General features: G+C 45.5%; 1 protein-coding gene across 7 annotated transcripts in view; it reads right to left on the bottom strand.

Moving 5' to 3' along the window:
• The window catches only part of SLCO3A1 (solute carrier organic anion transporter family member 3A1), a 319,916-nt gene that overhangs the window by 66,201 nt on the left and 237,068 nt on the right, over positions 1–16,647 (bottom strand). For all 7 annotated transcript variants that reach the window (XM_017891361.1, XM_017891359.1, XM_017891363.1 and 4 more), the window contains one exon: positions 8,158–8,256. In XM_017891361.1, the coding sequence (XP_017746850.1) occupies positions 8,158–8,256 (99 nt within the window). The remainder of the gene's footprint in view (positions 1–8,157; positions 8,257–16,647) is intronic.

Here is a 16,647-nt window from a genome sequence, read left to right as displayed (position 1 = left end):
GAGGTGAAAGATCAATTCCTGCTCTTTGTGCCATGAGCCTAAGGCTGCCAGCTCTTCCAGTAGGTAGCAAGTGGCCTTTAGAACACTGGTAGTCACTGTCCTGGAGACGCTGACATACACTCAGCAGCAATAATAGCACTACGATGGACCAGATATTTCTGCATAGCTACAAGCTAGAGAGGGGACAGTGTAAGCTTTGAGAACTTGGGGTCAAATCCCATCTCTGCCACTTACTAGCACGTGATACTGGGCAGATTACTTGCGAATCCCAGCTCTGCCACTTACTAGCATGTGATACTGGGCAGGTTACTTACCCTCCTTGAGTCTTAGCTGCATCATTTGCAAAATGAAGACAGCTTCAACCTAGAGTGGTTGCAAGGATGACAGGCAATGAGCAAGAATCACCTGATGCATAGGGGGCTCTTTATATAGAGAGTAGAATTTTCACTTTTATGTACATATATATATATATATATAAATGAGAATCTCAAAATAGGGATCTTTTTAAAAGGTACAGCATGGGAAAACACAAGGTGATCTTGAAAGCATCTTTATGCAAATGAGGGAAGACACAAGGAAGTGAAATTGCCTCTGGTAGCTGAACAGGAATGTTTTCACTAGTCACTTACTGTGTTTCTTCACCTGCTGCCAAGCAATGAATGAAAACAGAAGACAGCAAAAGGGAGCTGAAGTATTTATTTCCTCCATTGTCTCCAGGCTCCATAAAGGGGGAATTGAAAAGCTGGCAGATGTGAGCGGGTAAAGAGAGAGAAATCCTAGCAGTTGTTTGCGGGAACAAAATTAGAAAAGTCATATTTTAGTTAGGAATTTAGTGACTCTGTTGTTCTATGTGTGAGAAAACATCCCAGGGAGAGGGACAGTGATGGGGGAGGTGACGGTTTGTGTGAACGTGTCAACTTGCTCCCTGTAGGTATGTGTATGTGTGAGGAAAGCCGACACTGGCTCAGTTTGAAAGATGGGGAAGGGCACGTCACCTGTGTCAGAACCAAAGCCCATCTGCCACCTGGGCAAGGACAGGAGACGGGGCCTGCGTGAAGGTGGCGTACAGCAGCATTCTGTAGATCCAAGACACTCATCACTGACTATTTTGGGAAATATTGATTTTTTTCTCCATTTCAATTATCCAGAGCACTGTGGCAGACACAGAAATAACATGCAGAGGAAAACCGCTCAGCTGTAGAGTGTGCTGCCCTGAGGGCAGGGGGAGGCTTGGTGAGTTTGATCTAGGAAAGACAACTAATGGTTGGACCTGTCTGAAAAATGTCTTACCTCTGTCCATCTCTATAACAAACACTATTTTTTCTTTTCTTTTTTTTTTGAGGCAGATTCTTGCTCTGTCGCCCAGGCTGGAGTGCAGTGGCATGATCTCAGCTCACCACAACCTCCATCTCCTGTGGAGGTGATTCTCCTGCCTCAGCCTCTCGAGTACTGAGATTACAGGCGCCCACCACCATGCCCGGCTAATTTTTGTACTTTTGGTAGAGATGGGGTTTCACACCATGTTGGCCAGGCTGGTCTTGAGCTCCTGACTTCAGGTGATCCACCCACCTTGGCCTCCCAAAGTGCTGGGATTACAGGTGTGAACCACTGTGCCCAGCTAACAAGTAATATTTTTATGAGGCATTTTGGCTAGTTATGGTGAAAAATCTCCCTCCACCTGCTGGCAATCATCTGTCAATGCTCTACAGATACTGTTTCAGTACTAGGGATATTGAGGGAGAGTTCTCTGTGTGGCTGGAAGAGGACAGTGTGGTAGATGTTATTAGTGTCTGCATTGGATCCTCCACCTCTGATGTCAAGGAGGATGACACCTCCTCATTCTGTGAAGTTAGGTGTAACCATAAGCCACAGAGATTTGCCTATGAAATGTGAGCAAGGGGGTTATGTATCATTTCTGGGTGGAAGTGTGTATGAGCTGGTGCATGACTCCAACCCGTCTTTCCTCCTAAGATGGTATCTGACAGGCTACAATAAATGAAATGTCCATGTTGATCTGCATTGGATCTAGCACAAAGAAGAAAGAACCATTTAGTATTCTAAGCTGCTGAGATTTGGGAGCTGTTTGTTACTGCAACATAACCTAGTCTACCCTGACTAGTACAAAAGGTTTAGGAAATAAAAATCCATGTTCTATAAGAATAGCCGTCTCAAGCAGGCTTGACATAGCAAAGTATTGTTTTAGGTAAAGGTAGGGAGGAAGGCTTGAAAACCTCTTTACTTCTCTATTTGGTTCTAGTTAGTGTCTTAACTTTAAAAAAACGGCTGCAGTTTCAGCCTTCTGGCAAGGGCTGCTTTCAGTAAGATACCCAGAACAAAACTAAAAGCACCAATCTGTCTCATTTACTTAGATACATTCAATTGCCAACAAAACTAAACACATGAATAAAGAAAGATGTTGAATAAAATGAGGTAGAGACAGCATCCCAGGCTGAGGGAACAGGCTGAGCCAAGGTGTGGCACACTCAGGGGACTCTAAGTGAATAGGCTCAACTCCCGCATCAAGCCACTAATCTACCCCGTGGTCATTTCAGACAATGAGAACAGATGCCATTTCATTCTGAGGGAAGTCTGGTAAAGGGGACAGGAGAAAAGGGTTGCAGAGTGGAACAAAGAGAGCCATACACTGGGTGTACCATGATGGAAATGTCTGTCATGAAGCCAGGCACATCTTGGACTTGTCTTGACATAGGTGTCAACAGGTGTAGAAGGTTTTTCTCCTTTTCTAGATCCATTTCCCCTATTTATTTATTTATTTATTTTTGGAGATGGAGTTTCACTCTATTACCCAGGCTGGTGCAGTGGTGAGATCTCAGTTTACTGCAACCTCCACCTCCCAGGTTCAAGCAATTCTCCTGTGTCAGCCTCCCAAGTAGCTGGGATTACAGGTGCCTACCATCATGCCCGGCTAATTTTTTTATTTTTAGTAGAGACAGGTTTCACCATGTTAGCTGGTCTGGTCTCAAACTCCTGACCTCAGGTGATCCACCTGCCTCGGCCTCCCAAAGTGCTGGGATTACAAGTGAGAGCCACGATGCCCGGCCTTATGAGATCATTTTTTCTAACCCTTCCACTCTTTGTGTCTGACTTTTGGGTTGTTCTTATTTGTTGCTTGTATTGGGTAAGCTGAGAGTTGTTGACAGCTGTTTACTCTTTCTGCCAAAGGTCAACTGAACTAGGGGGCTCACTCAGATTTCCACCCATTTCCAAGATCAAATGAAAAGTCACTGGAAATACAGTTAAACCAGTTTAAAACTAACCAACCAACCTATCCACAAACTCATGAGGATACCTGAGATCGTGAGAAGAGCAGATCAAAGCAAACTGGCGACATTTACTTCTTACTCCTGGGACAGACTGACTTTTTTTGTGTGTGTGTGTGTAGTTCATTTACCTATTTGTTTAACCTATGTTGCCACACTTTTGCTATGGGACTCAAGAATTCTAAGAGTATCATTAAGTTACAAACCTAATTAGAAAATGGAGACAGGAAGGGGCTAAGGTTGGAGGGTGGTATTGAACATCTAGAATCCCAGCCATTGGGCTAATTAGCCCAAAATGAAGGAATCTAGCAGTAGCAGCCAGCCCTCAGGACAGCAGAGCAGGAGGCTCTCAGTCTGTTGACCTTTCTTGTGAAGCAAACAGATGGCCGCATCTTGTTCCAGCTGCAAAAGCCATAGAGCCTTCTGTGAGGCTGGCTGGTGTGTGCCTCAGGACAAGTCTGCACGGATGTGTGGTGAGGCTAGGTCATCTCAACAAGGCCTTTGTCCATGGAAGGGAGCCCCCTTCTGGCTACATTCCTGGAGATGTTTCAGGGAAGCCAGCTGTTCATGTTCTCACTCATAGGTGGGAACTGAACAATGAGATCACTTGACTCGGAAGGGGAACATCAGCACTGGGCCTATCATGGGGAGGGGGGAGGGGGGAGGAGGGAGGGCTTGCATGGGGAGTTATACAAGATATAAATGATGAATTGATGGGTGCTGACGAGTGATGTGGTGCAGCACACCAACATGGCATAAGTATACATATGTAACAAACCTGCACGTTATGCACATTACCCTAGAACTTAAAGTATAATAAAAAAAAAAAAAAAAAAAAAAAAAAAAAAAAAAAAAAAAAAAAAAAAGAGTGGGGTTTTGAGGTCAGACAGGCCTGGGAATGAATCCTTGCTCTATCCCTAGCTGTGGAAACTGTTAACCTCTCGGATTTCTTATTATAAGTATTTATTGTGTGCTTACTATACACCAGGCATTGTGCTAAATGCTTTGCATGAGTAGCTCATGCCATCCACACACAGACTCAGGATGTGTGTGTAATGTCCCCAGGATCACAGAACTCGTAAGGGGGGTAGTCAGGATTCAAATGGAGTCTGATTCCAGTGCTTGAATTCTTAACCACTGCATGATAATGCCTCACCTAATAGTAGGATCTACACTCCCTTAAGAATGTGCTGAGGCTCCAATGAGGCAATCTACGTACAGCTTTAATAAGTGACCAATTCATGGCTGCTGGTATTACTAATCTTCTTGTAATAAACCCACATAGTTAAGGCTTGCCAAGGCAGTGATTAGATATGTATTCTGCTACCAAGTCCTTCTTTTCTTCAAGGTCCTGTTCTCACCTGGGGTTCAGTTTAATAAAGAACCTAAAAAAGAAATCCTGGAGGCACCATCATTTCTTCCCCCAGCTCTCAGGGGACAGATTTATGCTCCCTGAGCTGAGGAGCAAAGGGAACCACGTAGGGATCAAACACAGATGAAAGGCAGCAGCAGAAGCAGCCCATGTCTAAGTGGAGCCAGTTGGGACCTTCAGGCAAGGTGCCCCGTGGGGGCTCTCACCCCAGAGCTGGCCCATGTCTACAACCAACCCTCCTTGGCACCCCCAGCTGCATCTACTCACAAGTTTCAACCAGGCTTCCTCACTGGATTCTCCTCTCAGTGTGGGCACCAGGCTATGTGGTGTACGCCACCTTCTCTCCTCCATCTACCCCATAACGAGGGCCCTCTGTGGACCTGCCTTGCTGCTTCCCCACAAATTTCAGGCTGCTGATTTTCCTGGACCCCAGTCTCAGTGGGGACTTCAGAAACATGTGTCCGTGTGTGGCCCTCGTCTATTAATGCCTACAGTAATGTTCCCATACCTTGGACAGCCCTACAGAAGAGTACTGCTTTAGGAAAGCAAGGAAAAGATAGGGGAGGCCCTAAAGAAATTAAGAATCCCTTCCTCAAATACAGCCCAAATCCACCCGCAGGCGGCAAGTTTCAGTCACAAGATTAGAAACAATAAAAACTGCTGGAAACTACAGAATTCTGTGGCTGATTCCCTAAACAGGATAAATGATATTCTTTTGCCCTCTACTGGTAAAGAGCTGCACCAACCTTCACGGTGCCTCTGGGAAGGACACAGACAAAGATCATGACTGACAATGCACCTTGCATTCTTTAGAAACAGAAAGAGAATTCCATTATCAACTTGGTAGGGAAGGCTGCCATCAGCGAGATGCCCACACGGGACTGAAAAGAGCCCACTTGCCTTACATCCATGCAGGCACCAAGTAGCCAATGAGACTGGAACCATGGATCACACCGCTACACCCTGGGCCTTAACGGGCAGAGATGCTGAACACAGTAAGATGGAAACAGCATTTCAGGCTGAAGGAACAGCCTCAGCAAATGGAGGGAACTGGGAGTGGATGGGCTAAGCCCCCTCCAGCCATCTGTCTACCTGCTGGTCATTTCGGGCACTGAGTGAAGGTGTCGTTTCATTCTCCTAAGAGAGTTTGGTGAGTGAAATCTTCACAGGCAGGCTCAGGAGGTGTGGGTTTTATAGAGATACATTCCTTGGATTGGGGACATCCCTTACTCTGTCTGTGACTCAGTTTCCTCATTTGTAAAATGAAAGAGTTGGAAAGGAATGATGTCTGAGGCTCTTTCCAGCTCAGATAATCTGGTCATTCACAGGGTTTTGGTTCAAAGGCCACCACTGATACCACTGAGGGCAAAATATGCCACCTGGCCACTTTGCTACCCTTCAAGGTGGCTTCCCCATTGCATCAGGAGTATGCCTCCTCTCTATCCCCTCTGCTGGCCCTGTCTTGTGCTGCCTTGGGTGCAGTGGTGGAAGCTGGCCTGTCTACACCAACAAGATGGAAACCGACTCACTTCACACGTCCTGTCTCTTCCCAGCCCACCCCTTACCGCACTCCCTAGGAAATGGGTTCAAAGGGCCAGCTGACGGCTACAAAACACCAGCACTCAATCACCTTCTGAACAGACTCAGCAGTTTAAAAGTATAAGTAAATAAGGCTGCCTCTGATTTCTTTTTTTTTCCACTTGGAAATCTGTAACATCATTAGCTACAAGTAAATATATCAATGGGATTAATGGAGTGAATCACCAAGTGACTTGATTGGATTTAAAACCACATTATTTCTTTGGGGTGAATTAGTAAATTTAGCACTGTCAAGAGATGATGGATTGAGAACCTGGGGACTGAGAATTCTTATTGATCCTGAGGATAGATCAGCATGAGAAGCAAAGGCTGGAATGGCTTCTCACCCTGTTTTCAGAGAGAAAGGAAATACAGCTTTGCTACATGCTAAACTACATGTAAATATAGTGTTCCTTTTCAGACACAAGGTAGAGATGTGACCGCACATGGTAGGCAATGATCCAGATGGTCCCCTAAAATCCCTGCTGCCTGGTATTCTGGTCCTTGTGTAATAATCCCTTCTCTTTCGATCGTAAACCTGAACAAGTGACTAGCTTCTAACAAACAAAATACAGCAGAAGTAATGAGATGTCACTTCTGAGATTGGGTTATAAAAAGACTGTGGCTCCTGCCTCACGTGCTCTCTCTCACCTTCTCTTGGGTTGTTTGCTTCAGGGGTGTCACGGTGAGGTAGCCCCCTCCTGTGGGCCCATGGCAGTGAGCTTGGGAGTGGATCCTCCCCAAGTTGAGCCTTGGGATGACCCAAGACCAGGTTGCCACCTTGCCACACCTTGACTGCAGCTTCATAAGAGACCTTGAACTAGAACTGCCCAGTGAAGCTGCTCCTGTATTCCAGACCCACGGAAAAAAATATGAAGAACTGCGTGATAAGAAATGTCTGCTGTTTTAGGTCACTAGGTTTGGGGTCATTTCTTATGCAGCAACAGGAAACCAATACACTACATGACTTGCTTTTGTTAATGAAATATGAGGGGAAACATTGTATGTCTTTTCTGAGTAGAGGTTTCAAGGGCCAGAATAAAACTGGTTTCCTGCCTTGGTAACTGTGCAAGCTGGGGTCAGGATGGAACTTCTGTGAGCCTGGGCCCGGGGGGCTGGGAATGCTTACTGGTCCTGAGAACAGATCAACAGGTGACCATGATGAGCCAAGTCTCCCTGACCCCGACACTGCCGACCTACCCTGCACATGTAGTGTGACCAAGAAATAAACCTTAGTTGTATAAAACCACTGAGATTTTGGGACCGTCTGTCACCACAGCACAGTCTGGCCCATCGATCTCGCATCCCATTCAATCCCACAATCGTGGATTGGGGAACTCAGGGTCTTCTGAGACTTGCACTTCCTGCTAAGAACATAAGTTCTGATTAAAATGGTTTTGAATGTGGATATTTCCTCACAAAGGCCACCACAACAGTGTCTTCCAAAAGCATTTTCCAATATTCTGTCTCACTGACCCCATTCGTACACTTGCACTTCCAGAACACATGCTCCAACTCTTAGTTTGGAAAGTAGGATCCTCACATAGGTTAATGGGCCACCACTCAATGAGCATATGCCAAGCATTTCTACACAGACACTCTCATTAAATTCTTATCTGCCAGGCAGATATAATTATTGTTACCCTTTATTTACAGATAAGGAAAATACAGATTTGAGGAGTAAAATCAGCTACTGGGGGTTATTCAGCCTCTAGGTAGATGTTGGCAGAACCTAGACTTGAGTCAGGCCCTCTGAATCAACACTCAATGTTCTTTCAACTAATCTCAGGTAAGCCCCAGCTACAGAGGCAGGGGCACCAAGACTGTCTCTGAGCAAGAAGGTTTTAGAACCCACAGGCTGAAGCCACATTTATGAGGGAGGAAATGCTTGTGGGTGGAAGGTAGACATCAAGATATATTCCTTACTTGTGTCAATGAAGACTGCATCCACGTAGATTTTGGTACAGAAAGAGCCCAGGATAAACCCGCAGGCTGGTCCAAATACCAGCATCGTGAACAGGATTCCTGAAAGAAGATGATAAAAAAATAAAAAAAAGAGATTACAAAACAGAGGCTATTCAATGAGCAAAATCACCAAAGGTCAAGGATATTATTTTACATGGATGAGATGAGATGTCTGCTTTTACAAATGACATTAGGAATTATTCTAAAAATCCTAGAGGGGAAAGCCTGAATTTATAATTTTTGGAAACTCTATGAAAGCACTGTATATTATGCTACAATTCTATACTATTTTGGTAGGTTGCTTTGAAATTTGTGTCCTTTACTTTTAGAGGACATCACCCCACATCAAACATATTAAAAAAATCTGCATCTATCATTAAATATTTTTTCTGCAATCCACACTTTTGAAAAGACTTTTATAATTTTGCTTTTACATTTATTTGGCTTTATGTAACTCATTTAATCTATGGTTGGCTAAGATCCCTTGACACCCATTGTGCAAACTCAGGAATTTTTTGTGAAGTGAGGATAATCTACGCCACAAATTATTTTCAAATATAATAAAACGTTCACGACTCTGAAATTTAGCAAATAGCAAAGTTCCCACAATGGTAAATATCTAACATTTAATTACATATTTATTAATTTCAATTCTTCAATTTCTCTCCATGTTTTGAAGTCATTATCTGTTTCCATTGTTGTTGTGGCTATAACAGCTGTTCAGGAATTAAGCGTTTCTGTAGGACCTGAGAAGATGGCAAGTTCTGGGCAGTGCTTAAGTATCTGATGGACACAATACCTGGTATTTTACACAGAAATTTTAGGACATTCTGGGAAAAGTACTGATCCCAAACTCAAACCCACAGGCTGTATCTATTTAAGTTTCAATTGGGTAGACATTTCTTGAGCACTGACAGTTCTCCAGGCCCTGGAGGCAAAAATAAGCATCAAGAAAGTGGCTCTTCCCTTTAGAAGCTGGCCATCTGATGAGGACAGTCAGTGCATGGGTAATTCCAACCCAGGCAGCTCCAAGGGTGGGTGCTAACAGGCCACACAGGCACCTGAAGAGCAGGGTGAGAGACGAATTTCACGGCAAGGAACCTAAGCCCAGTGGAGGGTAGCTCTCCAGCCTAGTCTGTTCATAGGGGTAGATCAACTCACCCTAAATTCTCTTGGTGATGTCGTCGCAGAACCAATCACATATTCATCCATTCAGTCAAGTTTTCCTGAGCTCCTTCTATGTGCCAAGGACTATTCTCAGGGTTGGGGATTCGGTGCTGAACCAAACAGTAAAAAATCCTGGCCTTGCTGACTTGAAGCTTTCCCTCCTCTGAACTCATTCATTGACTTAGAGTGGGGAAAAACAACTTAAACTACACAGGGGAAAGCAAATGGTTTTAAATACTGTGCAAAGGAAGCCACGTGATATAATTTGCATGTTTGTCTCCTCCAAATCTCATGTTGAAGTGTAATCCATAATGCTGGAGGTGGGGCCTAGTGGGAGGTACTAGATCATGGGGCTCACGAATGGTTCAGCACTGCCCCCTTGGTGATGAGTGTGCTCTCATTCAGTTCACACAAGATCTGATTGTTTAAAGGAGTCTGGGACCTCCCCTTCTTCCTCTTGCTCTGGCTCTCACCAAGTAATGCGCCTGCTCCCCCTTTGCCTCCTGCCATGACTGGAAGCCTCCGGAGACCTTCACCATGAGCAGATGCCAACGCCATGCTTCCAGTACTGTCTGCAAAACCCCAAGCCACTGGAATCTCCTTTCTTTATAAATTACCCAGCCTCAGGTATTTCTTTATAGCAAGGCAAGAATGAACTAACACACATTTATAGACAGGAACCCAGAACCCTAAAGCAGTCACTTAGGAGATGTTTGATGAAGGAAAGAATGAAGAAAATATGTTTTATATCACAGAAACAGGGCTGAGTCCACCCTCAGCAAAATCCTACTTGGATGTGAAGAAATGTAGAAGTTCCACTGTTTCCAAATAGTCACTCCACGGCCAACCAGAAACTGCAGAATCTTATTTCTATTAATAAGCTGCATTTTAAAAAATGAAAATGTATCACTTTGGAGAGGAGTGACGTTCACATGATTAGCACATTATCTCTGGTTTGTCATAACTTTGATTAAGATAACCAAGTACACAAAGTTGGGGGCAGGGGATGTTACTGGAAAAGATCTTTTGGGGATGGACTAGAATTAGGGGGCTTTATTTAGTGGGGTTGTGGTTAGGGAGCAGAGCAGCAGGAAGAGGATCTGAGAAAGCAGCAGGAAGTAGGGGGCATGGAGAGCAGTTGTCCAACTCAGGAGCGGCACCCACGCTAAACCCGAGAGATTCCTGCAAAGTCCTGAAGCCAGTCATATCTTCCCATTCAGGCTGCAGGCTGTGGTAATCCATCAGTCAGAGTTACGGGCACTCTAGAGATGGCTCAGCAAACAAACTCACTGCTCAGGCCTTCCCAAAAGAATGGGACACAGAGCACAGGAATACAATTCTCTTGCCAAGGGTGCTGTGCCTACCCTCCTAATTCACCATCTGCTGTGACTCTCGGCACCTCCCCCATCACCCACAATCATAGACCTTCTTCCCTTTAAATAAACCCCCCAAGCAATGTATTCATCACTGATCCATGCCCTACAGACTGAATAATGAGAATTATTATTAATACTTAATAGGTCAAAGGACCAAGCCTTCAGAATCCTTGGAAAAACAAACAACCCAACAAGCTGAAGATGTTGCATACAGACTGTGCTGTTACCCCCATGCTTGGGGACAGTAGACTTGAAAGAAAGACAGTAGACTTGAAAGTGAAGACTGGCCAGACATCATAGCACAGCTGGGGTCCCAGGCCTTCTGCCCTCTTGCAGAGAAGGAGGGGCGTCCCTCAAGCTGCTGGCCTCAGCTGTCCACAGGAGCCCCACAGGGCCCAGATGGGCCAGTGAGCCGGGCTGGTAGCTTGAACAGGGAACAGCAGTGGCCTGCTGTGGAGACACCACAACCTGAGGCAGCCTCTCCACCAAATTCCTCTATGAGAGGGTGTGGGTTTCCAGAGTTTGGATTGTGGCTTTTTCAAGGTCCTGTTCTCATCTGGGTTTCAGCTGAACAAAGATAACCCTAAAAACGAACAGGACAGAGTTGATAGGACCCCACGCCAAACACCAAAGACACTGTGCACATGTATTTTGGTATAAATGGCATCTTCCTCCTCAGGTGCAACCTCTAGTCACTTTTCTATGTCACTCCTCCTCACATAGACCTCAAGGTAAACCTCCACCTGCAATGCTGGTGGTGGGATGTGGGAGGGGCCTTCATGCATCAGGAAGTGCCTTCAGAAATATCTTAAGACAACAACTGAAATGAGCAGCTTCAGAGGGCCCAGGTATGCAAGGCAGGTTCTGAGCTAACAGAACGGTTATGCTGAGCTTGCTTCCTTGGTTTCCCCCTTAATTCATCCTCTCAGGCTGTGATTTTGTTCTTGCTTTGGTAAAGCCACCTCGAACGTTCTGCCTGAATGGAGGAGCGGCATATTGCCAGGCACTGAGATGCAGGATCCCTGTTGAATGACGGGCCGGCGCCTCCAGGTGCAGAACCTTCTGCAGCGGCCTGGTGCTGCCCTCTGCTGTCTTCCAGGTTCATGTACGTCGGCGGGGAGGAGTGCCTTGGATTCCCTAGCCAGGCAGCCCTGAAGGCTTTCTGTGCTACCACCCTGGATAATAGAAAGCACTTTACATGCCTAATCTCCTGGAAGCCATTCAATGACCCCAGGGAGAAGTTTACTGGGCCATTTCACGGGGGAAAAACAGAATCTTAGAGTGGTTCAGCACCTAGCCCCAACACATTGCTAGAAAGCAGCACAGTGGGAAGGATTGCTGGGGTTTTCTAATCCCTTAAGGGAAAAGTCCAGGTAAGAGTATGAACAGCCTGGGTTCAAATCCCAGCTCTACCACTTCCCAGCTCCATGAACCTTTGGGCAACATATATTTAACCTCCTGTCCTGTGCCTCAGTTTCTTCTTCTGTAAACTGGGGGTAATAATAGATCGACGTCATGGGGTTGTGCTGAGGACTGAATGACTTCCTATTTGCAAATCTCTTAGAACAGTGTGTGGCACACAGAAAGACCCAGGGAAGGGTTTGTTAAACAGATTACACTGTGTCTCTCCTACAACAGTGAGGGCTGGCGCCCTCCAGGGTTCCCAGTCCTTCTCTTTCCAAAGCTCACTACACCCTCCATACCTCATTTCCTAAAGCTATCTCTGGGGGAGAGGGCTGGAGCTGGGAGCAGGCCAGGCCCAGGAAGGAGTTCTTGCTGGGAAGCAGCTGAAATCTCAAGCCTCATCAGTGTGCAGACCAGATGGGCTATCTGGAGTCCACCTCACTGTTCTGCTGCTTGCCAAGCCAAGCACAATGGGTTGCTAACCTGGCCTCCCAGGGATGAAACGGCTGGACAAGGAGATTAGGGGCTGAATGCAGTGCCCCCGCATGGTGATCTAGCTCTGGCATTCTGGTCTGTACACAGGCTTTCAGTGAATTATATTAACACAAATCTGCAATTTACAGGCTGTGTGCTGGGACACCATTGAGTACTGTAGTGAACTCACAAGGGTAAGGCAGAATATTGTGAGTTTTTGAGGGAAACATAGCAATACTTGACATCTCTTGGACATGTGAATCTACCATCCCATGGTAGCCTATGGTTTCAACACTGGATTTCTTTCAATGACATCACATCTTTGTGAGCTGAGTTTTCCATAGTTGCTGTGAGAAAACCAAGTGTGGAAATCAATATGCAACAGAAAATGGGGGTGGCAAAGTCCAATTTGAATCCAAGGTTTCAGAAACCATGCATTTGCCAACAGGACACACATCCCATTAGTAAGCAATTATGGTTAAAAAATATATATACATACATATATTTTTTTCTGTTGATATGTATCATGTTTTTCAAGCAGTTACTCTATGTTGTTAGGATGGAAACACTTATTAAGTAGTATGAACCTAAATGCTTGATAAACAAAACTTATTATTTCTTTTGGACTCAGGACGCTGTGAACCAAGAAAGTTTGGGACCCTCTGGTGCAAACTGCCTGAGAAGCTTATTATCTCAACTTATGCCCAGATGATGAAGAGTTTCTGTGCATGACAGATTAGTCCAAGTATAGACTATGGCAAATTCCTTAAGAAAATGATCTCCAGCAAGACTTCCTGGTGGTGAGTCTGCCTTCTCCCACACTAAACAATCTTCAAATTTAGCACCAGCAACCTCTGGACCCTGGGGAAGAAAAGATAACTTGGACAAGAATTTTGCCCTCAAGAAGCCTGCTATCTTATCAGAGAGACTTTCCACTACTCTTAGTCAACAAATATCCACTGAGAACCTTCTACTTGCTAGGACTATGTTAGTAACAGTGAACAATATGGGACATGGCAGTGAACAAAACAGATGAAAACCTCACCCTTGTGGAGTTTGGAGAATGGCAACAAACACAAATCTATCATATGATATCAGGAGCAGTACCAAGATGAGAGTACATGATGGTGAGGGGCTAGAGAAAGACCCCACCCTGCACCGAGTCCTCCACACCATGTGCCACACGTTGTCAGATGTGCTTTAATAGAGCTGGGGTGGCTGGGCGCGGTGGCTCACGCCTGTAATCCCACCACTTTGGGAGGCCAAGGCAGGCAGATCACAAGGTCAGGAGATCAAGATCATCCTGGCTAACATGGTAAAACCCTGTCTCTACTGAAAATACAACAAATTAGGTGGGCATGGTGGTGGGTGCCTGTAGTCACAGCTACTCGGGAGGCTGAGGCAGGAGAATGGTGTGAACCTGGGAGGTGGAGCTTGCAGTGAGCCAAGATTGCAGCACTGCACTCCAGCCTGGGTGACAGAGAGAGGAATTAAGGTTGTAGATTAAGGGATTATACTGGAGAGTCCCCATAGGCACAATCTCATCACAAGGATCCTTTAAATGTGGAAGAGGGAGTCAGAGTCAGAAATGGGGATGTGATGGCAGAGTGAGCCAGAGAGACGGCATGAGAAAGAGCTGACTAGTCATGCTGGCTTTGAAGATGGTGACAGCCATAAGCCAAAGCATGTGGGCAGCCTCTAGAAGCTGAAGAAGGCAAGAAAACAGATTTTCTCCTCCATGCAGGATCACAGCCCTGCCAGCACCTTGATTTTAGCTCAGTAAGACCCAATATGGATGTCTGACCTCCAGAATCATAAGATAACAAATCTGCATTTTACACTAAGTTTGCAATAATTTATCACAGCAATGATAGAAAACTAATACAATCGTTAAGCAAATCTGGGTTAAACTCCAAGACTTCTCAGATCTTATAAATACTAATATGCCTGAATGGAATCTTGCACAAAGGTTTTGTGTTAATTATTCGACCACAAAACATTTTTTTTGTGTGTGTCATTTCTCAGACCTGGCATTGATTGCAGCACAGTCCAAGACACACTGTTGTAGATGCTAAGCCCCTGAGGCAGAGATGATGCTTTCTTCTTCTTTATATTCCTATTTCGCCCCAGTGCTGATGGACAATAAGTTCGCCGTTTGTTGAAAGGATGTGTGGTTGAGAGCACTAGTCACAGCGGCCATGCAGAGGAAGGAGTGCGTGACTGTTCTTGGCGATGGCCTGCCTAAGCTCACCTGGCCAGCTGGGGGCAGAGCTGGGACTGAGACCCAAACCTCCTCTTTCCCTGACCAGTGCTCTTTCCCCAGGTCCCTCTGCAGACGTCTCTGTCTGTGCTGTGGACTCTCCCATTCAATGTACCTCCTTCTAGATGCAACCCGACCATGGGACTCCCTAAGCCTACATAAAGGGTCAGGCTAGGTGCATGTAACCAGAAGAATTTGGAAAATACAACTGGAAACTTGAAATTTTCTGGTCCAGGAAGAATTATTCAACTTTAATACTATTACTGATATAATAATAGATGGGGCCGGGTGTGGTGGCTCACGCCTGTAATCCCAGGACTTTGCGAGGCTGACGTGGGCAGATCACGTGAGGTCGGGAGTTCAAGACCAGCCTGACCAACATGGAGAAACCCCGTCTCTACTAAAAATACAAAATTAGCTGGGCATGGTGGGACTTGCCTGTAATCCCAGGCACTCAGGAGGCTGAGGCAGGAGAACTGCTTGAACCTGGGAGGCGGAGGTTGCGGTGAGTCAAGCTAGCTCCATTGCACTGCAGCCCGAGCAACAAAAGTGAAACTCCATCTCAAATAATAATAATAATAATAATAATAATAATAATAAAAAATAATAAAAGTACTAGGGAACATTTTGTGTTTGTGGAAGGTAGCAAGCTGATTCTAAATTCTTTATAGAAATGCTAAGGACCAAGACCAGTCTAGACGTGTTTGAAGAAGCACAACTGTTGTCAAGACTTTCCAAACTGTTGGATGTCAGGACTTCTTTTAAAGCCAAGGTGCCTTTGGCACAAGAAATAACAAACAAAGCAATGAAGCAAAAGAGAAGCCCAATAACAGATCCACACCCTTACAGACACCTACTTTATGACAAAGTGTGCACTGCAAAACTCAGTGTGCAAAACAAAGTGTGCACTGCAAAAATAAGACATTTTATAGGGCTGTGGTGAGTAATAAATGAAAGCAACTGTGGGGGCCAGCCCTGGCACAGATGAAGCACTTCATAAACATCAGTTTCCACTGATGCTCCAAGAGGAAGACTCCATGGTACCCATTCTTGTTCTCCCTCCTTTCGCCTGGCCCTGGGGCATCTGCAGGCTCACCGGAAGGCCTACTCTTGGAAGAGATACTATCACTGGCTGGCTATGGTGGTGCATGCCGCATTGTTTGAGAAAAATGCTGACCCTTCCACGTGAACATTTATTTTTCTCTTTGTCAAAGTGTAGCATGGGGCGTGGTTCCTGTGTTGAACAACCTGTGGGGCTGGGTGAGGGGAGCACAGGCTGCCCGAGGAGCTGTAGGCATCTGCTACCCGCTGGTATGAACTCTTTATGCCCATGAAAGCAAAGCCAAACAGGCCATCCAGAAACCCAAGGACTGCTATCAGTTCCCCTACTCACTTTGAAATTAGACGCACCCATTCGTGTTTCTTACCCTCAGTCTCCTGGGGTGGAAAAGGACACAGAGGTACTACTGACCTTGAGGGAGGATCGGTGTCAAGGCTCTGCTGTACTGATGTGTCTGTGAGCATGGTACAAATGCTCCCTCGGCCTCAGTCTCCTCCTGTGTAAAATGGGATGACAACAATCCCTACCTCCTATGGGGTTATTGAGGGTCAAATACGTAGTGCACAGAATGCTTCTGGTCAATTCCTGGAACGCAGACATTCTCAAAAACCATCAGCTGTTATTTGTTCTTCTTACTGGTGCCTCTAACAGCAAGATTTTCTTTTCTTTTATGACTTTTTAAATCACTTAGGTAAACTATGCTTATTTTA

The sequence above is a fragment of the Rhinopithecus bieti genome, unplaced genomic scaffold (assembly GCF_001698545.2).
Source record: "Rhinopithecus bieti isolate Rb0 unplaced genomic scaffold, ASM169854v2 scaffold_20798, whole genome shotgun sequence".
Classification (NCBI taxonomy): Eukaryota; Metazoa; Chordata; class Mammalia; order Primates; family Cercopithecidae; genus Rhinopithecus; species Rhinopithecus bieti.
Note: the sequence above shows the minus strand (reverse complement) of the source record. Positions and strands in the feature narration are given on the sequence as shown.